Source organism: Passer domesticus, chromosome 1 (assembly GCF_036417665.1).
Source record: "Passer domesticus isolate bPasDom1 chromosome 1, bPasDom1.hap1, whole genome shotgun sequence".
Lineage (NCBI taxonomy): Eukaryota > Metazoa > Chordata > Aves > Passeriformes > Passeridae > Passer > Passer domesticus.
The window spans coordinates 109,396,131-109,423,249 of NC_087474.1; the positions used below are offsets into that span (position 1 = coordinate 109,396,131).

Below are 27,119 nucleotides of genomic sequence, written 5' to 3' on the forward strand. Positions count from 1 at the left end.
CTAAAATGATATTCAGTCATTTACTCTTGCACCTTAGCTTGATAAGGCACTCATCTCTCCAGACACATACACTAGATGAACATACACATAAACACAAAATAAAAATATTGGAATAATTGCAGTAGGGGATAGTAAAAAGGTTGCAGCTGGGTTTTGGAGGATTTAATTCATAATTCTGAGAGCTCTTGCAACTGCTTAAATAAATACAAGTTTTCCAGGCAGTGTCTAGCCAAGTTTGCTGGAGGAGGCTTTGGTATAAATAGAGGTTCTAAATATTTGACACAGACTTGTTAGCAAGACATTCAGTGACTTCCAGCTAATGAAGAAAGACATTATAAAAGACATTATAAAATTATAACAGATGCTGTTTTCAGTCTTTGTACTGGGAAACTGACTGCTAGGTGCTCTACAAGAAGTGCAGCAAGCTCAGTCCCCAAGAAAGAAGAAAATGAGCATAATATTGCAGTGAAAATAAGTAAGCTGTTTAACACTATTAAAATCTGGTTGACACAATCCCAAAAATAACTGAATAATAGTATTACCTGCTAATGTTATTATTCTGCTACCAGAATGACTGAGCACATTGGTCCTTCCCATTGAAATGGAAAAGCCTTCAGGCTATAGAAAGCCTTAAAGCACTATTGTACCTCTTCCTATGAATGCCACAGAACTTGTTCGCACGTTGAAATTAAACTTGAAAAAAACCCCAAAAAACCAAAAAGTTGATTTATGGATTTGTCCTGATATCAGGAATGTCCTCTTTGCCATTCTTTCCAAGAAGGCCACTAATGGCTGTTGTACATCCTGTGCTCCTCTGTAGAGGAATCTGAGAGTAGGTGCATAATAGCAGAGCTGCCTCCCTTTTCTCAAGTACATTGACTTTAGAGCTCTGATAATGGCTTGCAGAATTCCCCTGGGATAGGTCCTGTTTGCTCTGTCTTGCAGGTTTTTTTATAGTTACAAATGTAGGTGTAAGTCGTCTGTTGGTCTTTAAAGGCTGTGGTTATAAGGAAAGTTTAGTAAGTGACAAGAGCAATTCTTACAAGAAAATGAGAATCTGCTCTTAAGGACTCCGAATTTCACTCAGAAAAACCCTTTATCAAGCTGTGCTGGATTTTGTAGACCTTGACGGATTTTTTTTAAGGCTGATGGTGAAATCATATCAGTTCAGAAACAGAGAATTGGTGCTTCTTATTTTTCCTGCTTGCTAGGCACCCATGCATTTCACGTGCTTCTTGGACAACCTGCAGATGTGGAGTGTATACCCAGAGTTTTCTATCAAGGCTATTAAGGAAATCAAATCAGTTATTCAAAACATTGGCTAGTTTGGGAAACAAAAATTGTAGCTATTGTATGGATTTGCTAATAGAGAGCCTTTGCAGTTTTGTTTTATAAATAAAGTGGACAGATGTGATGAGTATGAGGACCAGTTAATGTCAACTCATTGTTAAGTCATTCCCACTATTGTTTCCATGACACTATTGTTTTCAGGAAGTTGTGTCTGGTGAAACTTGCTTTTGGAATACATGTTTCTGGCCGGGGCTAAAGATGTATGTGTATTCTGAAACCAAGTTGTTTTGGATATGGCTGAGAAGACTTCCTTGATACAAGTCTCCATCACTGGGGCTACTCAAGAACCCCCCTGATGCAAGGCTGTGCAGTGTGCTCTGGGATGACCCTGCTTGAGCAGGGAGGTTGGGCCAGGTGACCCACTTTGGCTCCTTCCAACCTGATCTAACCTTTGATTCTAAGATTTATTTTAAGCATAAACTTGAACACCTGTGAAAACATTGTTTAAATAAGTGGTCAAAAGTTGACAAGGTCAATTGTAAACTCAAGAAGGAAATACTTTGTGCCATTGAATTTGATTTTATCAGGCCAATTAAACAATATGTTGTTTTTCTTTTCTCTCATTGCAGCCTGTGCTTTCCGTTACAATGGGCTCTCCTTTGTCTACCTCATCTACCTCCTGCTCATTCCTCTGTTTTCAGAACCCACAAAAGCAACCATGCAAGGTAAGAAGTTCATATCTTAATTCTTCAGAGTCTCTAGTGCACAGAGTACGTGCACAAGCTTTGGTATAGTAGAGGGTGAAGTCCTGAGTGTTTTCCCCTCGTTAAGTGATCTGACTTGTAATACATACTGTAAATTCCCTAGTGTTGTAGTTTTATAATATGCTGGCCTTGGTGCCCAAGGACTTCCAACCATGCTGCCCCAAATTGCATCAGGGCTGTCTGGTAGAACTACTGGGCATTCCTTTTTATGGCATTATTTCCTTTGGAATACTGATGTGGTCTGGGTGAAAAATGAGTTTTCAGAACCCTCCCAAAGCCATCCTATCATAGATTGTGGTCTGAATAGGTAGTTAATGGATTTAGGTCTGAATTGGTAGACCAATCTGGTAATTATGATACCGGATTTTTCATTCAATTTTATTTTATGTACTTATTTAAATAACTATAATCCTGGCATTGTACTACTGCCTTAGCAAAAATAACTTAAAAGGCTTGCTGTTAGAGATGACAAATGACTGCATTCAAGCATTTATGTATCACATACAGATATGCCGTTCTGCCTTGTCTACAGCAAGAATGTAGCACTTCTGAAAGGGGTAGTTACATTCCCCCGTAATGGGGGGGAGGGGAGGAAAGGGGCTCTTTATAGGTCTGTAAATGGTTTATGTATTTTAAATTACTAAGCTTTGATTGGTATAGAATCATAGAATGCTTAGGTTTGGAAGGGACCTTAAAGATATCTGCTTCCTTGGGCAGAGATGTCACTCACTAGATTAGGTTGCCCAGGGCCTCATCCAGCCTGGCCTCAAACACTTCCAGGAATGGGATATTCAACTTTTCTGGACACCCTGTTCCAGTGTTTCACCATCTTCTGAGTAAAGAATCTCTTCCTAATATCTCATCCAAACCTGCCCTCTTTTGGTTTATAACCATTGCCTGCTGTCCTGTCACTATCTACCTGCATAAAAAGTCCCTATCCCTCCTTTTTATAAGACTTCTTTTAAGTGCAGGAATGCTGCAATGAATTCTCCCTGGAGCCCTCTCTTCTCCAGTCTGAGCAATCCCACCTTTTCCAGCCTGTCTTTGTAGGACAGGTGTTCCTGTCTTGTGGTGGGGATCCATACCAATTGGGTGGGCTCAGCTTATGCTGTCTGTGGCAGTAGCCAGAGGAACCAGGAAAAACAGGCCTGAAAAATAAATTAAGCAAGCATAAAAAGTGGGAAATCCCACTCTTGGTGAGGCTGTCAGTCATTTTTGTAGGGGAATATTACAAGGACAGTGTAAGCATGGAACATCAGTAAATGTCCAGCTGTGAGTTAGAGTTTCTCTTAAAGGTGCTGAATATATGAATTGAGAGGGAAAGACTCCTTGGGAATTTGGTTACAGCTACTCCAATATTTTATTGCAGATAATATGCTATTACCCTATTGGTTTTGTGTGTTTTACTTTTGTTGCCCCTTCTATGTGTGCCAAGAGAAGTGTTTGACAGGATAAACAGGGCCATTTTCTAGATGCCAAGAGTGAGAGTGGAGAGACATACAAATTCTCTTCTTTTAGGGTATAAAAAAAGGCTATTTGATGACAACTAATTCCTGTGTGTAATCTAGTTTGCACCACTGATGGTAGCAATCTCTCCTCAGAGGAAAGTGCTTTCTTAGGACTTTGGATAATTTCCCTGTCTGTATTGTGTATTGCATTGCATTGCACTTCACCTGAATGTCATGGTATGATGTGTTATTTCTGAGTATACCCACTTTTCCCACCTTCCCTGTCACATTTCTAAACTGTGTGCATGTGTTTGTAGGTCTGTCTTTCTAGAAACTGTTGAGGGTTGTTGTTTTGGGTTTCTTTTTTGTGTCCAGAAGATGGAAAAGAAAGAGGAAATATTTAAACCAAACCAGCCAAACCACCAGTAAATCAGAGTCAAAAAATAAATAAATTAAACTTTACTAAAAAACAACCCAAAACCAAAACAAATCTGTTTATGTACTTTTCTTGTATTTTTCCCCTAATACTTCTGTCAGATAATTTTTCCCTGAAATTCTGTTTGTTTTGATTGAGTTTTTAAAATTCTTTTAAACTTTCTAGCCTTCCACTAATTCCTTCTTTCCTCATCATCTCCTGACACACTCAGCTCTTCAGTCAAAATCTCTGACCAACTTTCCTGTCTCTTGCACTTTCATCTGTTTTCCCAGTTTGTCACCTTGCACTTTACAGTTCCTAAACTTATGAAGCTTCTCTCCACCAGGCTTACACCAGGGTTTTACAGGATCTAGAATTAGAAATTATTCTGAAATGGATTATATCAGTCTAGATTAATTTAAATTATGACAGAAACTTAAAAGGTTAGAAACACTGCAGAAAAACTATTATACTCACTCAAATAATTCAGATGGTGTTTAAAGATTAATGAGTAATTTTTTTTTTCCTTCTTGCCCCCTTAAATATTTAATCTTATTAAAAAGGTTAATTACTAAGATAAAGTAATATTAATCCTTAAACATGAAGATATAAGTCACAGTCTGCATGTCTGCCTATGTTCCATCTATTAGTTTCAATTCTAACTGAAAGATTTTTCTCCTAATCTTCAAAAGAGGTTGGTATTTCACCTGTTAGCATCTTAAAACTAACCTATGAAACACAGGCAGAGAAAACTGTAAGAAACATTCATTGCAAATATATTCTTGTCTACAGGAGTAACTTAAAACTTGACCAATTTTTCAAGCGTTGCTAATGGGAACAGTTTTTGAGGCATTTACCTCTTTGAATAGGTAGTGAAGCCCTGTGATTTCAGCAGGAATTTTTCTATATAAATTATCTCTAAAATCAGTAACTGATTTGTTACCTATTTCTATGGAGCTGACAAATGCACAGTAAATTGTGCAACAGCCTAGTTTCTAGCTTGTTTGATTGTGAGATTGTTTATATTAGTGATATTTTTTTTCCTTTGTGTCTAATGTCTACTGCAGTTATGTCTTCATCCTTAATAAAGGTTTGTACATGGTGTTTTTTATAGAAATAATAACACAGGACAATATACATTGGTCCAGTCTTGGGGAAATGGCTCATTTAGCTGTACTAAATACCTGGTTTATGTAGCTTTTTTTTTTCCCCAGTTAGAGATATGAGTTTACATTTAGATAGGTTCTACTTTACTTTATTTAATTTCATATTTTTTGATTAACAAGACTCTGTAGCTGGTCATGATGTAAATTAAAAAAAAAGAGGGAGGGAATCAGTTAATTTCACACATGGACTAGGTTTTGCTGAGTCTGCTTATGTTAATGGCAAAAAGAATTTGTTTGCTTCTGAATTAATTCACTGCTCAGGATGACAAAACTTGTATCTCTGTTGGAAAAATGACCTTGGCACAGCACTCAGATCAGTAAAAATGATGTTTTAAAAATGCATAGATTGATGAAATGATGAGCTATAATTAAAAAAAATTGTTAATTCAGCGTGGCTGAGCTGAATTAACAATTATTCTGAGCGTGGCTGAAATGATGGTAAAGAAATGGAACAATGGAATTTATTTTGCAGATATTAAAGGGTTTGTGATTTGCAATAATCTGCACAGAATTGTAAGATACAGAAGGGTTGCAGTAACAAATTTGGATCAGCAAATAGAGCTGAAGGGTTTTCAGGAGAGAATTGATCCAAGTGAATATGGGAAAAACTTTATACAAACGTAATTTTGAGTTTCGTGTGAGGACAATGCCCCTATGATCACTCATCAATTCTACAATGCATCTGTTTTACTAGCAGTCTTTCTGCACTTATCTGCACTCAGTATTTTGAGTTTCACACTAACTTTAAGCACCTGACTTGAGTCATCTGATTTAGATGTTCAAGGTAGGAACTGGGTAAACCTATATATTTACTGAACAGAAGATGGGTCCTAATGGTAGTCCTCAGAATTGACCATTTAAACCACAAGTGAGTCCAAATATCTTAAATTAGAAGCATAATTTTAGACCTCATCTATGCTGCAAGGTATTAAGACTTCTGGACAAAATAAGGAGCTTAAGTGAAAATTTTTATGTGATACTTATGAAAGAGAAAAAAAGATGGTTAACCCCTTAATTGTAAACTCTTGCACTGAAAAAATCACAGCTGAATGGCTTTTAGTAGAGAAGAAAATACTACTTTCTATGTTATTAAATCACGGGCTCTCAAAGAGCTTCAGCTTTCGTTTTTCAGAATTTCCTGAGTGTTGAGACTGACTGAACTGCTGCCCAAGTTGTGCATGCAGCAAGCACATAAAAATAACTTGGAAAACTCAAACCAGAGAAACCAAATCACCAGTTTTGAGAGTTTAACAGAATTCCTCTCTCTCATCAGCCCTGTTAAAACCATGTCCTGTTGATGGCAAATGTTATACTTAAAACTCTATTAACAAAGAATGAAACATTTAAAAAATATAACATACTAATCTATACACTAGCACATACACTGGAGTAGTTTGTCATGTAAGCTATTATGGAATGTTGATGTTTGCAATCTTACATGTCTTTTTCTGTCTCAAAGCTGTGGAAAAGATTCTTAACCTTTTTGATCTTTTAAGTCAGCTCTAATAACTTGCATAACAACAACGTTAACAGGATATGATGGAAAACAAATAATGTAGCTAATTTGGGGCTTTTAAACATTCTGTTTTTCCTAAATTATCTGCATACAGAATGAGATGCTAAGTTGGTAATAAGGATTTTGATTTTGGGAAGACTTGTTTCCATGATTTTTGTTGCTTGCTTTAAACAGAAATTCAATTGAATGTGTGTCTTAAGCTTACAAATCTATTGCTGCATCTGTCCAAAGAGATGTTTTTAGCTCAAGCAGTTGGAGCTCATTACTTTTTGTCTCATAGCAATTATATCACCCACTATTAGTATATTATTGTTGGGACATTGCAGTTAGACTACTTCAGATAGAGGGTAACTGCCCACCTGGCTGCACTATCTGAAAGTGCAGCAAAAATAGAGATAATTTTGTGCATCTGAGGTGTGTGATTGAAACCCTGTTTACCCCTGCAAGAGGCAGAACCTGTAGCTGTTCACTTATTTCTGATCGTGTTGATGAGCTGTACACTGCATTTTTGTTCTTCAAAAGAGTTTTCAGTCATGTCTGCCAGAATGGACCTTGAACATTGACAGACCATAGATCCAGTCATATTCTGATCTCATTATAAATGAAAATGTATGAATTAATTGGAAAGAGAAGGCATATGTTTTAAACCATGTTTAAAACATGCATTTCAATAAAAAGTCATCATGGTTTTGGATAGTACAATTTGAGTCCTGACCTATTCTTTGGTAGATTTATGATACTATATGGTCAATCTAGATTTAGGTTTATGTGATTTGGAGAAGAGTTTCACCCACTTTTTACCTGCATAACCACAAAGATGATTTCTTCATTTCTTGGAAAATGATTAATTACCTGTTATCCTTAGGTGACCAATAGAAAGAACTTCAGGCATTAATAGAAATGCTGATTAAACAGGGTAGGAGAACTCTTTGAAATCACTGAGTTTCATTGTAATTCCCCAAACCATCAGCATGAAGATAACTATAAGACATTTTTATAAGTTAGAAAATGCTGCTGAGCATTAACAAGTGAGATTTCTACTGAATTGGGCACTTGTTTTCTTATGGAGACATGCCAGGCTGCTACATAAACATCCTTTGGCTTAAAACACTGCATCTCAGCTAGGTTTCTCCACTCCCAACATTATAAGGTATTCTCTTGGGAATGAACAGTGGAGTGTGTTATTTATAATCAGTGGGCCAAATCCAACAAGAAGAACCTGTTCTTGGAAATTTTAGTAATGTGAGAGTGCAAATGGAGCCATACCTTTACATTAAGTGCTTTCACAAATGCTCTTGCATCTTAAGAGCCCGTGGACATTTCTGTTATTGGTACTGTGTGCTTTCTCTCTATTTAGGTCCAAAACGTTTTCTTAAGAGATGAATTAGAGCCCCCTTCAACAAAGTAAGAGTGAACTCACAAGAAGCATTGGACTGACAGTGTTGGGTACAAGAATCCTGTATCTGTCTTAAGTTGTGTGTGATAACAAATACTCGTGACTTTCTCACTACCTCGTAATGCTGTTCCTAAATGGGATATTCTACTCTAAGGATGAGCATTCCAGTGCCTGAGCTGTTTCACTTTTTGGCTTCCACAGGCTAGGCTGTAAGCAGGGGTTCCCAATAATTGGCTGATTAGACAATGTGTCACCCATTTTCATTATGTTTTATATGAGTGCTGGCAATGTTTTTGGATCCAGGTATGGCAGAAACTCAGCAATATGTTGATTGAGGGCTGGCAAGCAAAGCAGAACCAGGGCAGGAGTACAGAAGTCAGGAGGAGAAAATAACTAGAAAATGTTTTAACTTGCAATTAACTATTTGATTCAGACTTTCTTTTGTGTGGCTGTTGATGACGAGTCTTTGGAAAGATTCAAATGTAGAGAAGGGAAATGTGTCTTGGTAAAAAGGGCAAAAATTCTTCAGAGGCTTTTGAAATAAGATGTTTGGAATTAGACTGATGTGGGGTTTTTTGGATAGAAGTGGAAATCCTAAATTATACAAGAAAAAGCTAGTTTAAGGACGGCTGGCACTATCACAAACTGTTTTCATTGTAGAAATGAGCACTTTTATAGCTGCATTAGATTTTGTATTATTTTATTTATTTTAAAGTAATATTTCTGTTGATGTATTAAACAGCATTGGTTTTAGGGAAAGAAAAAAGTCAATTTCAGTTGATCTGAAAGTGATCTCTTTAGTTATTTTAATGCTTCAAGTTGATCCTGAGCCCTGCCCTGATCAACCTGCCCTGGTGATAGTCAGCTTCAGACTAAACAAGCTATAGTTCAATTAACTTTGTTTAATTTAACTCTAGCCGTGACTAAAGAACAAGAGCTAAGACCAAGTTTCCTTTTTACCCCAAAATATAGGTAAATTCAAATTTTTTACATAAAGAAGTAATTCAGTGGTGTAAATAAGGAATTTTTGTTCTTTGCATTAAGTTTGAAAATGTTCTTGCTTTTTTCCCCCTTCATTAAGCTACATGGAACACCTAATAATATCAATTTTACTTTATAAAGCTTCTGAAGGTGACTTTTCTAGCTGTCCTTTCTGTTCTTCTGTTTTGAAATAATTGAAATTTAGTCAATTTTCTTCCTTTCCAGGAAGGATGTGCAAAATAAAACTTTTATTAATGTTGTCTTTGGAAGGTGAAAGAGTGCAGAAATGGGAATGTAATCGAGAAACAGCATGGTAGATTAGGGCAGTTTGCTGTGAGCTAGCTGTCCTCCTGTCTAATGCCACTAAAGTGTACTGCCATGAGTTTGAATGAGACAAGCACAGAAAATGTCCTTTGGAACCTAGCTGTGAAGTTGAGCACTGACAAAAGCACATTTCCTGAATGTGCTCACGTTCTGAAATTTGGGATCTGATGTAGGCTTACTGTGGCTGTGAAAGGGTTTTAAACTCGGAATGAGTTATGTCATGCTCTTAAATTGAGTTGAACAATGAACTTATGAAAATATGTTTTACAAAATCATATAAAAACAGCAGCACTTTAGAATGTATAATAGGATTGAATGTCCATCGGGTAGTCCTGTAATCCTGATTCTTATTTAATCAGGCCACAGATTTTGATGGAAAGAGGATGGTGCTGGCTATGCCAGGACAGCCAAACTTCAAAAATTTGTTCTCTCTTCTTTGTCCTGAAACATGAATTTCTTCGAGTTAAATTGCCTTTGTTCTTTTTAGTGCGCTTTGTATGTAAATGATTATGTTATGCTTCTATTTTTTTTGTTTCAATGAGCCTTTTATTTCCCCTTTTTTGGGTTCATTGGCATAATTTGGTAATTTTATGTGCATTACACACAGCAGGAAGCATGACCTTCCATCCAAGCCAGGAATCTTCTCCCACCCTGTTCTCCCCACAGTGGGAATGGACCAGCCCTTGAGGCAGCAAAGTTTCCTTGTGATGATTCTGAGACCTCTTGATTGAGGTCTGTCAAAAGCCATGTGATACAGGGTTAAAAGGGAATCAAAAATGTTTACAGTGCTGTAGCTTTTTAGCTCTGTCAATGAGCAAGTAGATTGGAGAGAAATTGCAGGGATATTTTTCAATCTGCTTCTACACTAGAATAATTTAAAAGTCAAAATTGCATTTCAGGAAGAAGGTAGGAGGTTGATAAGATCTTGGCCAGATTCAGATAATACTAGAGGAGAAAATCAACATGCAATTGTTATGGTCTGCTATAAATTAGAGGATGAATGACCCTAATAACCATACAGCCAAATATTTCCCTAGGGCATGCAACTTCTTAAACAATTACTGACTTGTGAAGAGTCAGTGTTATTTTAAAATTGGGTTTGGAGGGACTACGGACGTCAGAGAGAGTTAGTCATCACTATTCTTATGATCCAAAATTAACAGAAAATAATCTTTAAGGTTTTCTTAACCTGAAGTGCAGCATAAGTTCAGGGAAACTAGATAGTGACTGAAGAGCTCAAGCATTTGGATGTGGTGACATTTTCTGGTAAAAAATGCAACAGTCTTTCTAGAACTTCCATCTCAAGCATGGGTGGCTTTTAGAGGTGAAGTCAGGACCTAACTTGCTGACTAACAACTCCCACAAACAATATTAAGAATAAACACAGTTTGAAAGGAATGAGTAAAAGGGGAATAATCTTAGAGGTCAGAAGTGGTCAGATGAAATAGAATTTGCCAGAAGTCAAGCTGAGTTAAACTCTTCCAAGGAAACTGGAACAAGGAATAAAAATGTGTTTATCTATACGAATATAAAATAATTAAAAGCATGTCTTGCAGTAAGAATGAAGTTGGAATTAAATATCATCTGGGGGAATTAATATCATCTGGGTATGCCCCAAATTTTAGACAGGATTGTGTGCTTCAGTTTTGAATCAGGGCAATGGTATTAAACACAGAGACAAAGGCTAAAGCACCACCTGGGAAAGAGGCTGGAAAAAGAAAACCTACTGTATGTAAGGAAGGAGTAAGACCCAAGGAGTTTAAATGTTAATGTTTTAAAGGCTGCATAATCTCCCTCCTAAACCTTAGTGTGATACCCTAAATTGAAGAATGAAAATATTAGCTCAAATACAGAAAATAAGGGGAAATGCTCTTGCATGTGTGCTCCTGTGATATGATCTCCTGTGAACTTGTATTTTTTTCAAATTTTGGAGTATATTCATAATAGAAGAATAAATAAATATCTTGAGGCTACTGGAAAAAAGAGATTAAATTAAAATGTCTGTTATAAAAAGGAGTTGTGCTAAGCAACCTAGATAATACTTTGGTAAGGTCAATTCTTGAGTCCCAAGAAGCTGATGCTAATGTCCACAAGTAAGATAAAAACAACACATCTCATATATCTTAAATTAGATTTCCTCCTTTTTCAGTCTGCAAAGCGAAATTGTAATTTTGGATTTGGATTTGAGGAGAAGAAGGACTTTTTGGGTTAAATGGGATTGCTGGCACACCATTTAGAAACTGTGTATGCATGGTGGGCCAGAGATAGTTTTTTAGGTTTCAGGCTTCTAATGAACAGAGTGAGCCTAAAGACCCATCTAACTACAAAGTGGAATATAATCCTTTTTTGAACCAGAATATGTCCTGTGATGATGGGAAGTAGAAGAACCCAGCTGATGCCTCTAAACACACATTACTGAAATCACTTGCCCAATGTCTCCAGAAAAACTTTTATATAAATGGTGAGAGTCAGATGTTTGTCAAGGTTTTCTGTCCATGTTTTGAGTAGTTTGGGGAGGGTTATTTGGTTTATTTTATATTAGGCTGAGTTAACAGTTGCTGACTTGAAACTGTCTGGTGGTTTGGTTATGGAGATGGACAATGTTGGAAGATTTGGAGTGTTACTGTGGTCATCAGAACTGTTTTCAAGAGTTCAGACTGTTTCAACAGTCAGAAGAACTGTATATAGTCTTAGAGGATTATGATTTAGTTTGGAAAATGAAAGAGTAAGAAAAATATAAAACACATTTTGGGCCTCCGTATTCTCATCTCTCATACTCCTGTATATTAAACAACCAATTTTTGTCATGCTTTCTTACAGGAAGGGTACAAAACCCTGATAAGCTATTAGGTACGTTTTTTAAATTATTATGGCTGATCTGTAGGTGAGAGGAATTCCAATACAATCAGTGCAGTTTTTCAAAAGCAGTGCAGCTGTTCCCATTCAATCTAGTTCTATTGCCTTGTTTGAAGGCAGTCACACTACAGAGAGTCACATCCTGAATCTGCTACACCAGATGATGTCTGAAGAAGCATTAAGAAGTGAGCCTGGGACTGTATTAGACACTAAGGCAGGTGATGGCATTAGCTTGACTTCTCATTGCAGTGTCTTGGCACCAGCTTTTTGCTATGAATTACTCTCTGGTAGTACCAGAAATTTGTCCACTGAGGTAGACACTATTTCTTTAAAATTCATACGTAATTTATTTTTCTCCTGTGTTTTCCCTTCTCATTTGACCTTATTTCAAATAGGTTCTTGTCAGCAAGAGATTTGCTCCTCAAGTTAAGTGCTAAGCATGGATTTTATTTTCTTTTACTCTGAATTTCATCCTCACACATGGAAAAGTATGTACATATGACAGGAGCTTATTATGATAGAAAATAATACTGCCTTTAGAGCACGTAATTGGTAGATATTAGGCCTCTTTTATCAGATTTCATAGCTAAGTCTGACTTCCTGTGGATGCTCCTGTGTCTATAATGGATTTAAATCCAGATTCTGCATCCCCAGGAATTTGGGAAGCCTAAAGTAGAAATCTAGATTGGTGTTAATTCTTTGCAGATCATCACTGTACTTTCATGTCATAGTGAGCCTCAGAGACAATCTCCACTATAAGAATACTGCATCCTTGTATATTTTCCTTTCCTTCTCTTGAAATCATTTACCTTCCTTCCCACTTGTTGCTTGTATGATTTAACAGGTCTTTTTTGTTGTCATCTATGTGCTCCAACTGCTTTGTTCCTTTCATGAGCACAGAAAACTACTCTTGCTAAGTGGCTGAACAAGAAACTAGGAGGGTGTGACGCATTGTTTATGAGCTGCTTTTTTTCCCCCAAGGATTTAAGAGTTAAAGGAGAACTAGGTAACAAAATCTTGACTGTTCACCTGTTGTATTTCTGATTGTTCTGAGAAATCATTTGGTGCTGCAGTGATACAGGCTCTGGCATCTTCAAGCACATCTAGACAAATCTCTCTGTAGTTTGTGTAGAGGTGGTGCTCCACTCAGCGTGAGGAACTTGTCACACCTTTATGGGCTAAGAATAAATGCTGTATTTGGAACCCATTCCTGAAGACAGGAATATGGAGCTGCTGTTATCATGGAATCATTTAGATTTGAACAAACATTTAAGATCTCCCTGGTTCTAGTGCCTCTAGGGCACATCTGTACATCATCTGACTGGAAGGTGCTTCTCTTAATTTCCCTGGTTTTTGCAGCACTGGTCACCAAGAGAGGCACAAGGAAGGTTTTCAAATCATTGGCAGCTGGTAGGTGGAAGAAGAATGTCCCCTCCTCCTTCTCTCTCCCTCTCTCCATTGTCTGAAACATATGCAATCTGTCTGGAGTTGCAATCACAGGGGCTGAATTGTCAGCAAGAAAACCGCTCATTTACAAACTCTCACAAAGCTTGGATTAAATTTTTCATTATAATGGCTTTTGTCACTACTGTTTATATTTGAATGACAGTAATGTGAATTGGATTTTTTAATGAAATAAATAAATAGTGTTCAGAGGGCTGTTCAGGGCTGGGAGGGGGACCATGTATGTGTGGAGCAGGAAGCAGGAACAAGATGCTGATTCATTTGTCTTTCCATGCCAAGAGCAGCACCTAACTGACAGTAAGCAAAAGGTTGTCCATCAAATATTTATGATGTGGACATTTCAAAGGGCTTTTAGAGGCCCCCACAAACATCACTGATCAGACAGAGGACAAAAGTTTTTGGAGTGTTTTCTTTTTTCTTTCTAATGATGTATGTGTGAGGGCTTATCCTGCTATTTCAATTGCAGCTTGCTGACATTATGTTGAGAGTGAGATGCCTCACATACTTTAAATTAAGTAGGCTTTTTTGTCAACACAGACACATAAATTGTGCCTTCATAGAAAGCACTCTTTTTTCAGTTCAAGGATATTTAGCTGGTCATATTTTGCTCACTGCTTTGATTTCTGCAACTTCCGTGGCTCTGGTTTATTGCATCTGTCTTAACTAAAGAAATGTTTTCTGGGAAATAAATAGTTCCATTACAAAGATGTATTCTAGTGAGCAGCTGTTTCACTGTAATGGGAGCCTTAATTGAAAGGATTATTGCAGCAAAACGTTTCCTAGTTGTTTGTCTTGGATGATGATCCTTGGAGAAGGATATGATATAGTAGCAAATTCAAAAGACGAATGATATCTGGTTTGCTTTCTGTTAGATTTTCAGGGTAGCTAAGCCTGAAGATCAGTTCACTCCCCTGGGACCAAATCTGCTGGCCTTATTTAGGGAAGACTCCCACTAGCAGTGGGAAATTTGCTTCTGTAAGCAGTGCAGGAAGTGCCCTGTAATATATTAGGAAACCAAGTAAGCCCATAAGAAACCAAACAAAAGGCATTTAAAAGCATTCCCATTACTCTTGGAGAAAAGGAAGCAGAAAATTAATATGCACATGCTCCCTAATTAGCGTTTAAACCCTGGTCTTAATGTGATTTAGAGGGAGCTGTGAACTCTTGAAGATGAAGCTGTTGGTGCAGATGCAGAGCTAGGTGTGCAGTTTCTCATTACTCAAATGTTTCTGTTCTGCCTCCGGATGAAGCAGGGAACTTTAAAACACATCCTCCTCCCCACCAGCAGATTTGTTAACATCCTGTTCTAATTCAGTGCAGAGACCTGAATCTGGTTCTCCTGTATCCCAAGTGCTCTTGGCTAACAGTGACTTTTTATTATCTCTACTCTTCTTCAAATCCTGCTCCCTAAATTTTTGATTATTCTTGCAGAACGGAGCTGCTACAGTACTTGGTGCCCTCCGAGCATCCCCACATTCATTGCCTCCATCCAAGGGAGTTTGAGAATCTCGAGCTGCTCAAGGTTTTCTTGAGTTGTGTGACAGTGTCAGGTACTGGGCTTGTGAATCTTATGAAATAGTAGCAGCATCTTCATAGATACAGAGCTCCTCCCAACCCATTCTCCAATGCCCCAGCTTTCATCCATTCCTCATGAAATGTTCTTCATCATCATCACCACAGTCAGTGCAAAGACAGTGTCAATTAAATAGAATAATTTTGCTTTGAAGAAGTTACAAAAAACTCATTTAGGTGCAAAATACCAACTTTGAATGTTCTATTTTTTAAGAGAAAATATAAACCCACAAAACTTCTTTTATTATCTTGTTTTTGTATGTAACATGCATGACTCACTTTGGAGCTGTTTGTTATTGTAAGAAAAAACAGCATGCTACATTTCGTGGTTTTCTTAAGATTATTTCAAATATTGTTTAAATAACAGGGCTTAGTAGATTTTCAGAAATCCTCACTTTTTCAGACTATTTCAGTATAATCTTGCTTCACATAACTTGGCCAAGAAAATAAGTTAAATCTCCTCTTCTGAAATCTCTCAACGAAGAAAAGCTTTTTGCAGAACAAAACCCAGAAAGACAGGGAATGAAATTTTCATCACGCCTGTGCATTACTTGTCTGGTATATAATCTATAAATTTGCATAGAAGAAAAAAATTAACAAATAAAAAGATCAGATTTGGTAAGTTTGATAAGCAAAATCATTTAAAAATTGAGAAAACCATTTTTAGCATTTTATTGCTATTTTCATTCAGTTTATGAAAAAAGATTGTAGAAAGCAAGAAGTGGAAATAACACGGGGTTCAGTGTGTTAAACTTGAGGAATAAAAAAGCTTGAAAATGAGTGAAAGAACAAAGGAAATCATAGAATTTTGTGGCCAAAAATTTCATTTTTCTTGTTACTAAATGTTGTTAAAAGAATTTTAATAAGGGGTTTGGGTTTTTTAGGGGAGGGAAGTACTTGTGAAGAATAATTTCCTACTATCCATTCTGGTAATATGATTCTTGTTCAAGAATCTAAAGAAATTTATACCTACTCTGATTTTTTTCTCTTTTTATTGAGGGAGATATAAAAGAAGACACAGCAAAAAAATAGTGGAGTAATTTAAGTCACACAGAGAATAGTCTCATGTAAATGAAACTGTAAAATAAACAGTAGCTACAATACACAATCCTTCAATTTTTACTTCATTTAAAAAACTCAGTCCTTTGTAAAAACAATGAATGGGTCTGCAAGGAAACACAAGATTAGTTAAACTTACCTTTTAAATCCTTTCTTTGTTAATTCATAAAATTCTGTGGCAAAGCTGCTGAGGTCATTGCCTTCCCCTGTCTCACACAGGGCTCTAACAAATTCTGAGCCTGTTCTTTAATTGATCTTTCTGGGTGCCCTGTGATTAAATTCTGGGAAATTACTGAACTATGAGTCACGTCATAAAAACTAATTAGTGGTTGGTTGACAGTTTGTCTCCCAGCTGAAGCCTCCAATTTTCCCTTAATACCACATCAATATATAGGTTATTGCTGGCAAATGGCTTGAGTTTATTTTGTAGCAGAATGCTGTACAAAGTCACAAGGTTTATGTTGGATAGTGCTGCCACTAAAACAGCTTTGTTTGAATGGGGCATACTGTCCCTGTTGGCATCATTTCACTGGCCTTACTGCATTGAAGCATTGGGATGAGTGGGGAAAACAAGCTTTTGAAAAGAAGACTTTTTTAAAAGAAATTATTTGCTATTGAGTTTTGGTTTTGATGCAGCTTTGTCCTTCAGGAGCTGTCTTTTTCCAGGGTCAGAATCGCGGTAGAGGAATCACTTCTGCAAGTTGGCACTGTTTTGTCCTCATTCAGGGCAGTCCCTTTTTGTTCTCTCCATGAGGACAAATGACAGCAGACACACTGCATGGATCCTTTGGGGTTGGGTTCTGGTACACAGCAAGGGGAACTCCAAGCTGGGGAAGGAGGACTCTTATCCTGGATGGGCCTTTGATTTTTAGGGTAATGATACTGTGGTCCAATAGGTTTGAGTATTGCCTGGCCTGATATTGGAGGTGGTATCCAGGTATCAGCACTCTGTGGGGTGACCTTGCTGTGTTAAGTGTTTATCATTCAACACAGAAACAGGGCTGGAGAGTTTGCAGTGGGAAACAACTTAAAAACTGAAGAAATAGCAAATAAAAATTTTCAGGTGAATTCCATTGAAGATTTCTTTTTTTTTACCCCTCCCCTGCTCCAGAAAGTGAGTGCTGTACTTAAATAATTGCTAGTAGCACATTCTTGAGAACAGCGCCTTTCATTCCCTCTGGAAAAAAAAAAAAAAGGCAAAGAACTTCTGGGTTTGAGGATTTAGTTTTAAATATAGCAGGTTTTTAAATCATACTATATGTAAACATAACAATATAATTTCTACATAAATTATTAACATATTGATCAATATTTTTATAACAAAATTGCAGAATCCTCAGTTTACAGACAGTGCTATAAAAGCCAGTGTCCTGGAAGAGTTGGTCCATTATTGTTACTAGAGCAAGTCCAGTTCAGAAAGACAAGGGGCTGTGATGACAATGAGTTATGTAAGCATAAAGCTGATCATATGTCACCTAATGCCTCCCATTATGTAAGTTTGAAATACAGAACAAAACCTTCTTTTAAAGTGCTTTCATTTGAAATAGATGTACTGAATGTTACTTTTTCACATTAGTCATGAAAAAATGATTTGACTGTCTTGGCAGCTTTTTTCTGAAATTTAACTATAAATATTCTCAGCGATACAGAGAATATTTATATAAATAATATAAATTTTAGCTACAATATTCTCTGCAATACAGGCACCCCAAGGTGGAGAGGGGTTGCCATTCACCAATCACATTGCATGGGGGCCAAGGACAAACCTCACACTGCAGGGCTTGGGAGAGCAGAGAATGTCTCCATTAATAGTTTTAGCTGTGAATCCCCTGCGTACTCACTAAATGAAATTACTTTGTACTTGTAGAAATGGTCTCATTATGATATGATCTCCAGCTCCTCATCTGAAGCAGGCCTTAATAGTGTTTTGTTTTGCTGTGGCTGTTCCACATGCTCTTGCCCAGCAGCTGGATATATTAGACTGTTCCAGAGAGTGTAGTGCACCCATCACTACCACTCTACTTGCACTTAGTCCTATGCTTTTGTTTGGGTTGGTCATATATATTTTAGATTGGAAAAAATACTAAGCTATTATAATTGATTATTATTCATAATAGAGTTATTACAAAAATGTGTAAGGTGCTGTGTGGTCTCATAGGCCAATACACTTTCTGCTACAGTCAGTTTAGTAATTGACATATGGTTGAAAACATCAAATTCATCACTTAAAGGGGTGCTTTAAATCCATCACTTAGAAGGGGTGTTTTTTGTTGTTTAGATGCTTCCAACTGGATGTTTATGGATGATATGCATTTGGGCTTTTAGGTTTGTTAGCATCAAGTGCCCTGGAGGAAAGGCACAAGACATCTTTATTGGCACACCTGCATGGCTGTGGGACATCTGTAATGCCATAATACAGCTGGAAGTGATGATCACATAGATAGGTACAGATGCTTTCCTGTAACTTCCAATTCCATATGCCTTGTATAAATATAGAGAACAATAAGCATATTATTACATGTGGTATCTCTGCAATAAAATCTGAAGAACTAAAGAACTACTGGAAGTAACTAGTTAGTAACCCAGTAAGGAAAACCTGAACAGCTGCACAACAAATAAGATCCATGTGAGAAAGAACATTGCTGCTTGCTCTAAAACAAAAATTGTCCTTGTCCTGACTGTGCCACAGGGCTGCAGAGGAGCGAATTTAGGGAATCAAGGAGGCTAGTTTCAGTTGGTCCTTCTAAGGTGAAGCTATTAAGGCAGTGTTTCATTGTGTGCAGATGCTTTGCTGAACAAAGTATCAATCTTTGTGTAAAAGGGAGATTGCGTAGGTTTAAAGTTCTACCAGGAGAATTTCACTTATGTGTCTGTATGAGGGTTTTTCCTAATAAATTAATCTCCAAGAAAAATCCATATTCCTTTTATTTCCAAATTCTTCAGGATACATGGATTTTTCTGTAGTCATTCCACTCTGGAAATTCTTCCACTTAAATCCACAAAAGTGGAGCCACATGTGAGAGAAGGGACAATAGAAAGTGCTTTGAATTTCTCTTGCAGAGGCTGTTTTGCTCCGTGGGTTGTGAGACTTTGTATATTTTACAGAGGGTCATCAAATTGGGAGGTTTGCGTTGGTGGTTTTAGTTTCTTATTCTAGGTAAAAAAATATAATAGAATCAAGCTGAAGTTCTGTGTAAATACTTTGAGACCAGTAGCAAAAGTTAGGGTTGCTTGCAGTCCACTGATGTTTAGAATATGTGTTTTTGCTGGTCACAAACCAAGCCTCACATGTTTGTCTTGGTTCATAAGATGCTCCTGTTAAAAAAAATAGAAAAGAAAACAAAACCAAGTCTCAGTAGGAGATTCAAATTTGTTTTTAATATTAGCAGCTTCTCTGCTTAGTAGAAAAGAAACAATTTGCCTCTGTTTGCAAGGTAAACGTAAAGGAAGTGCTGCATAAAGCAACACATTCCCTCAGAGCGTCCTTCACAGCCCCATTGATTACAGAAGCATTTCTTGTGACACAGGTTAGGCAAGTGGCATTGGGCAGAGCGCTCTGGGTTACCAAGAGCTTCTCAGTAGGGTGGGACAGGCCACGTCTGTCACTTTGTGTTCCTGTCTCCATGCAGGAGAGGCCTGAGGAGATGTCTGTGCTGCACACTGGGGAGGGACGGAGCCCCTGGGGCTGTAGGGCAAGAAGGGCAGCGAGCTGGTAAGGAAATAGTTTTAGGACAACTTGAATTCCACTGTTCCCTGCTAGAAGCCAACTTCACATGGGCTCAGCCTCTGCAGGTTTGCCTTTGATGCCTCTGGTGCTGCAGTAATTACCACTGCAGGAATCATCACAGGTAATGGTAACTTATCTCGCCCAGCTCAGTGGCCTCTTGTGTGCTTTGGGACAGATCATCAGGTTACAGAAACCTTCCAGGGACACTTGGTGGTCTGTGGTGAAAGGCAGCAGGGTCACAGAGTTTTCTTCCTTTTCTGGTTTACTAATTACCGCAAGCAAAATATCTGGTTTGAAGAGATTTTTATGTGAATACCTTCTTCTTTTTTTTATTTTTTTTTTATTTTTGATTATAAAAATTTCCTCAGGCTATAAAAGCAATGTGAAAGTATTTCATTATGTGTATTTAGTGCCGTGTCTTCTATGGTGTATAATTTGTGACGGAGCCTGGTTTCAGTAAATTGTACTTATTTTGACATTTGGGTTGATGCAAATAAAGTAATATAAACACTGGAGCTGACCTCCATGAGTCAAATTTTTGTTGTGGACTACTCATAACAAGCAAGTGCAGCCTTGTTGTCAAAAACTGCAGCATAGTAACAATTTTCCTCACAAATAAGCATAGTGATATATACCTGCCACCGTTCACTAGTGTAAGCATGACCCTGGGATTTCATCCAGACTCTTGTATTTGTAGCTGACTGGTCAAGAAACATCAGGCACCATCAGATTTACATACATTCTTTACTGTATCCCAGTTATCTCCCCAATTCTGTATTTCAAAACTATCTCTAGTTTCATGTAGTCTTCCATGATAATGGACTTTCATGTAGCATGGTGGGGATGAAGATGGGGATGAAGGCTGGCTTGTTGGTGTCACCTCGACTTTAGTCACTCTCCTAGTCCTAAAGCATGAAAGTAGGGAAGGCTGACTGCATTAGAAGGCTCATGAGTTGGTTTCCGTAGAAAAAAATAGTCCTGGCATATTAAAGCTCTGTTCTGGAGCTTCAGGTATTTGTAAATTTTTTTTTAGTCATCTATAAATCAGTTTTATTAGCTGTTCTTCCTGACCTTAAAGAGCAATCAGAAAGAGGTGGAAAAGACTCCTAGGAAACACTCAGATGCTCAATAGGGGTTTTTGAGTTCACTGAAAGCATTTCCATGGCATCCAGTTAGTACAAAATCTGGCACATGATAAATATCAAGTTGAATTAGAAATGCCTGGAAAAAAATGTACTTTAAGATAACAAAATGGAGGAATTTTTTGTACAGCATTATAGTCCAAACAGTTTTTTGATTTATACTTGTGGAGGCGCTGGCCCTATACCATGTAGTACTATCTCCTGGGTTCTTCACTTTATTTGTCTGTGGAAGGCTTCAGTGCTGATGATATATCTTTGTCATTTCATTTCACAAGAAATTATGTGTACTCTTGGATTTGGGTCTAGATCAAGAAAACAGAAGCTGCTATAATTTCTCTTCAGTCTTGTAGAAAGGCACAGAATCTTACAGTTTCTGAGGAAAGGGGCAGGCTTAGCCTGTTTGCAGCTAACATGAATGCCACATTTTTTGTCCATGAGGCAGTAGCAGGAATAAAACCAGAAGCAAGGACCTCAAAATTCTGCCTACTCTCTTAAAAAATAACTATTATTTGTATCTCCTTTAATGACATAGCCCCCAGTTCAGTGAAGCGGGTGATTTTGAAAAAGGCATCCAAGGCTTGGAAACCATGGGATTTGCCTGCCAGCTCATGCTTTCAAGTATTCCTTCAGTAGCCCAGAGTCAGATCTCTTGGTTAGAGCTCTTTGATGTGCACACATTCACACAGAGCTATGGGCAGGGGGTTCGGTGCTTGGGGCAATTGAATCTCTGCTTTCTCCCTTACTCTCCATATCCCTCATGGTTTTGTACAGCTTCAAATGATGCAGAGGCAAGGTTAGGTTGTTCATCTATCAGAAATTCACCTTTGATTGTGCAGCAGAGGCGCTGTTAGCAGCACTGCAGAGGGAGGTGTTGATGATGTATTGCAGAAGGAACTTGGGTAGACTCCCTAATGTGATGTTCAGGCTCTGTCTTTACCATAGTTTCTGTTGTCTGGAAAGCTGTGGTTTTCAGTCAGGGTGTTCAAAACTGTTTTGCTGTTAAATTTTGCTCAGTGGATTGTTCACATTCTCATTCAGTTTCTTGATTTGAATATACTGAATATACTTAATTATTGATTTCTCTTAAATAAAACACTTGGGGTAGTTTTAAGTCTATCATTAGAAATTTAATAACCTTTAGACTGAGTAGATTTTTACTCCAAAAACAACTGAGAAGTGCTATTAAATGTAGCTATTAATTCTTGAGGACAGGAAGGATGCTACACGATTTTGTGAGAGACCACTGAATCCATTTCCTCTTCCTGACTGAGTAATTATGTGTTTTTAGGATTTTGACTGTTACTGAGATAACTTATTTTTCAATTCAGTTCATATCTCACTGCTGATCTGAGTAGATTTGCTATTTTTTCTTCTGCAGCCATTCCAGTGGTGAATTTCTTTATAGTGAAATCAAATACAAATATTTAAATGGAATTTTATAGTGAATATCATAGTATGTATATTACATCTGTTTAGCATTTGCTTAAGTGCTGGAAAAAAGTCAAATTTGTCCTTGTCAACCAAAATTTGTTGTGTTACCCTAAATATCCTGGAACCATGATAATTTTGTTTTGAGTATGTTGACGGTAAGGAATGAATTGTTGAGTGCAGGATGAGAAGTTTCCCTTGGTCTCGGTTTATACTGTGCTCACAGGAGAGATAATTTGTGCAGTGTGTCCAGGTTCTGTACCTGTGTATCTTATCTACTTGATAAATGGTATTGGGAAACTTAATTTCATACAGCCCTGTTCAGACCTGCTAATTTTGGTGCCTAAGTTTGGAGACTGGTCTCACACCACTAACCACTGTCTGGGTTTCATCTGTGGGTGAACATGGTCCTGACGTCAGGGAGCCAAAGAAGGATCAGAGCAGGTGAGCACAAAGTCAACTGGGTGTAAACAGGCAGTGGCTCTAAAATTATTTGGTTATTTACTCTGGTTCTCCTCAGAAAAAATAGCAAACACTGGGGAGCAAAATTGTTCACTGAAGAGGTGCAGACTCTGGCATTATAGGAGAGTGATTTTAGTATTTTTATTTCCATATTCTGAGGCTACATGTTCTTGGAGAATAAGTCACAAGAAAAGATAATTGCCATTTGGCAAATATGGACATGAAAAATTATGATTCTTTGTCATGTGCTGTTAATTAATATGGTTCTCTCTTATATAGGTCTAAATTCTTTTTAAAATATGTTATCTGTAGAAAAACCTGTCTGTTAAATGGGGCAGTTTGATGTTCCAGTGTTTTATTCCGTGACACATGGTTTTTCTCAGACAATATGCCAGGTGTGGGAGCTCAGAAAAGTGCTTTTGGATTAGGGGCTCTGCAGTAAAAAAGGAGAGCCTGGTGCACAAGCACTACCCTTTTTATATAGCAGTATATTTAAAATTTATGCTTGATAAAAAAAGTTAAGTAGAGCATCTGCATGATTCTCTAGTCACGGATTTAACAATTTGTTAGGCTTGATGTCCATCAAATAGTTCCATATGTGCTGAACATGGCACGCAGAGAACTGCTCTTAGGAGACTATTTACAGGGCACAAAAAGTTTGACAGAACTGACAAAAAGTGGTGAACAAGTCTGATGATTGCTTCAGTGTTTGGTAAGTAATTATGTGCATGTAGGCATCTCTTTTGTGGAGTGTTCCTAATATTACCCTGATCAGAACAATCTTTGTAGAAAAATCTGTAATTTTGTGGTAAAAAGCAATACATAGAATCCTTGTCAGGTTTTTATTACCAGATTTTTTTGGTAAGGCTTTTATGTTTTAGGCCAAAAACGGAGGATTTGATATTCAGGGTGAAAACAGTAGGATTTCGGCTTTCCAGTGAAATGTGTCCTGAAGAAAGCAGACACTTACCATTAAAAATTTTCATCTCAAGGCATCATCTGTATGAAAGTTTTATTAGAGAACATGCATAGGCAGAAATGTTTTAAGCAGCAGTTTTACTCTAGCAGAGCTCTGCACAGATGGATCAATGTGGGTATTATTTTATGTGTTGACTGTGGTGTACATTTCTTCTATATATTTTTAGTTCCTGTCCACGTGCTTGACGGAAGAAAGCTTACTTTGTCTCACAGGTGAAACCAAAGCTGATGTAATTTATGAGAAAAGCAGCATAAGCATGTGTGCTTGCTGAAGATCAATATCTAGGGGAACTGAAGTCTGTCCTACATCAAGCTGGACACTGGTGGTGTCTACACTGTGGGAAAATGAGTTTAGGGATGTAGTCCTTCAGCCTCACCCCCAGTCATACAGCCTGGGAAATCTTTTAGAGCCCATTGCAGCTCCTTCCTCCTCTCTCATCTTCACATGCTCTGGAAACCCATGGAATGTGACAAGGATGGCACCTGCCTTGTGCTGTAGGCACAGCTACTGGAGCACGAGAGGGTGAAGGGCTGTTAGGAAGCTTAATCTGTCTCTACAGAACTGTTTGCCCTGGAAAAAGCCACATAAATGGAAAAATCATAGAAGAAAATCTGCTCTGTCCTCCCCAAAGGATCCTCAAGTGATAGGGAATGTAGGAGTGGAGTTGGAAATGTGACCCTTACATAGTCATTTGTAGCTGATCTCCTGGTGCTTGAGTCTGGCTCCTCTGGGCCAGCTGGAGAGTGGTAGGTTAAGGCTGGCCAGTGAGTACAGTGTATATGCACACCCAGGGAATGCTCATCCTGGTGAGTGAAATGACCATAATCCAGTAATTCAGGTTAATTTACCTTCCATTGTTAAGCATGTGTGTTTTGTTAGCACTGGAAGCTGCTATTTATAATCCTTAAATTGAGTTGTCTTTGTTCTTCTTCTGTGTAATTAATCCCAAGTCTTGTTTGAAGAAAAGAGATGATATTTAAAATGATTACTGAGACTGTGGTGCCCAATGCTCTTGGTGGACCACTCTCCACCCTGGTATTTGGACCATATCTAAATCTTCTTGGTGGTTGTGGAGCAGATAGGGTAAGTGGTGACCATTTTTAAAAAGCTTCTACCTATAAATAATATTTTTTCATATTATTTATCTGAGGGTTTTTTGTTGCCTTTCTTTTTAAACCATTATACTCTGGGATGATTAATTTTGAGAAATATATAAAACTATCTCATTTGTGTCACACTCTTTTTCTTCAGATTTTGCATATTTCACATCATTCCGTGGCTCTGTGATTCTAGGTAGAAAATACGAAAAGCTTCACTGTTTTGTTTTTTTTTTTTTTTTAATTGGGCATTTTAATAGGCTGCATTGCTTGTCTACACTTGCATTCATCACTTGTGAGCCATGGCATGGAGAGAAATCCTCTCTGCTTTTTTTTGCTATTTTTCCCTTTTCTCCCCCCAACTCCTTTTTCTTTTTCTTTTTTTTTTTTTTTTTTTTTAATGCCCTACCCCTTTGGTGACGGGGTGTCTATGCCTCTGATGCCTTTCTATTTCTGTGTGACAGCCAGTTTGAAAGTTCTGAGGTGCATGGGGCAATGTCTCATGATGAGCAGACTGAAGAAATGTGCCTGATTTAACTCTGTGCAGGGGCTGGCAGGAATGCCTCCTTCTCTACACAGCAAACAGGCACCAACTTCGATCACAATTGTGGGAATGCTCAGTACACCCTGATGTTACTGGGATAGAAACAGATACAGTAACCACAACAGAAAGGAATTGCTTTCTGGCTTTAATTTTGAGGAGTTTACTCCAAGTCTTGACCTGGTGATTTGGACATAGACATATGCAGTTTGTAAAACCAAGCTGTGTGCAGTACATATTGCTGGCACCTTCAGGCATTTCGTATGCATGCGGTGCAGTGTTACAGGCCTTGGCCTATTTTTCAGAGCCAATTTCTATATACTCAGCTGGCAATGAACAAAAAAATGTACTTTGGCGGATTGGATTTTGGCATAGACACTCTGAAGCCCCAGAATTTCAACTCTTGGAGTTGTAACAAAAAATGTTTAATTAAACTGGCAGCTTAGACCAATAAATGTTTAAACTAATTTTAAAAGGAAAACTTAACTGCCATGTAGAAGAGGTATAGACCTGACATGTCTGTTCCTTACTGAAGGAGTGCAGTTGTTTTCACAGCAGTCTTTGCTTGGAAGCAGTGGTCTGGAGCTGGAGATCAAAGGGGCAGAAAAGCTGAGTGGTGGATAGGTCAGAGACAGTGCGCTTCAGCTACTGCACATCTCACGATGTTATTTCAGAATCAGTTTTAAATAAGAGGGTTTTTGTGTGTGGGCAGGAAATAGAGTGCAGAGAAAGTCAGAGAGAGAGAGAGTTAGAGGCCAGTTGGATTTAAAGGCAAAATTTGGGTTTATCGTGTGTCTTCCACAGTACCTGAATCTTAACTTAGTAAGGGAGTGAATTTAGAATAAAAAAGTTACAGCAGGTCCTGAACATTATTAAAAAGCTGTGGGCAATTATTTTTAAGTACATCCATTAGTCCCTTTTTCCCCTAATTAAATGTATTGGCTAGATTCCAAATTTGACAATTACAACTAAGATCTTGTGAATATCTGCAAGGAGGAAACCATTGGGACTCAAGAACACAACCAATCTGTTGATACATAGCTTTGTTTTTTTTTTTTTTTTTGATTGTTACTTACTGGCAACTTCTCAATTAATGGAATATTTACATGTACTTAAAATTATCATTTACAGGGCACTGAGTATGTTTATTTTACTTTATTGGCTGTAGAGTTTCCTCAGTGAGGTTCAGTTGATCTGGCATTCTCTAGCTCTGGCATAGAGATCTGTGTAGTGCTGCTATGATTTGCAAGATAACTGTGGTATTCCATTCTGGAGGCAATCACATTTCAGCTGGGGGAAACTTAGCTCAGGATCTGGAGGCTTTGTAAGATCTTCATAAAAGTTTGAGATACTTGGGCAAGCTAGTAAGCACTGCACTGGGATTTGTATTAATAAGATGATTTCACTTACTTTAAGAAATTATTGCCTCATTATTGCCTTTAATAATATATTAGTTTAGTTTGCGAGACTCAGTTTTACAAAAAACTCACAA

The 27,119-nt window shown here is 37.7% G+C and overlaps 1 protein-coding gene across 11 annotated transcripts in view; it reads left to right on the forward strand.

Annotated features, from left to right (window-relative positions):
- The window catches only part of PIEZO2 (piezo type mechanosensitive ion channel component 2), a 288,110-nt gene that overhangs the window by 48,691 nt on the left and 212,300 nt on the right, over positions 1-27,119 (forward strand). For all 11 annotated transcript variants that reach the window (XM_064433518.1, XM_064433512.1, XM_064433438.1 and 8 more), the window contains exon 2: positions 1,920-2,015. In XM_064433518.1, coding sequence (XP_064289588.1) covers positions 1,920-2,015 — 96 coding nt within the window. The remainder of the gene's footprint in view (positions 1-1,919; positions 2,016-27,119) is intronic.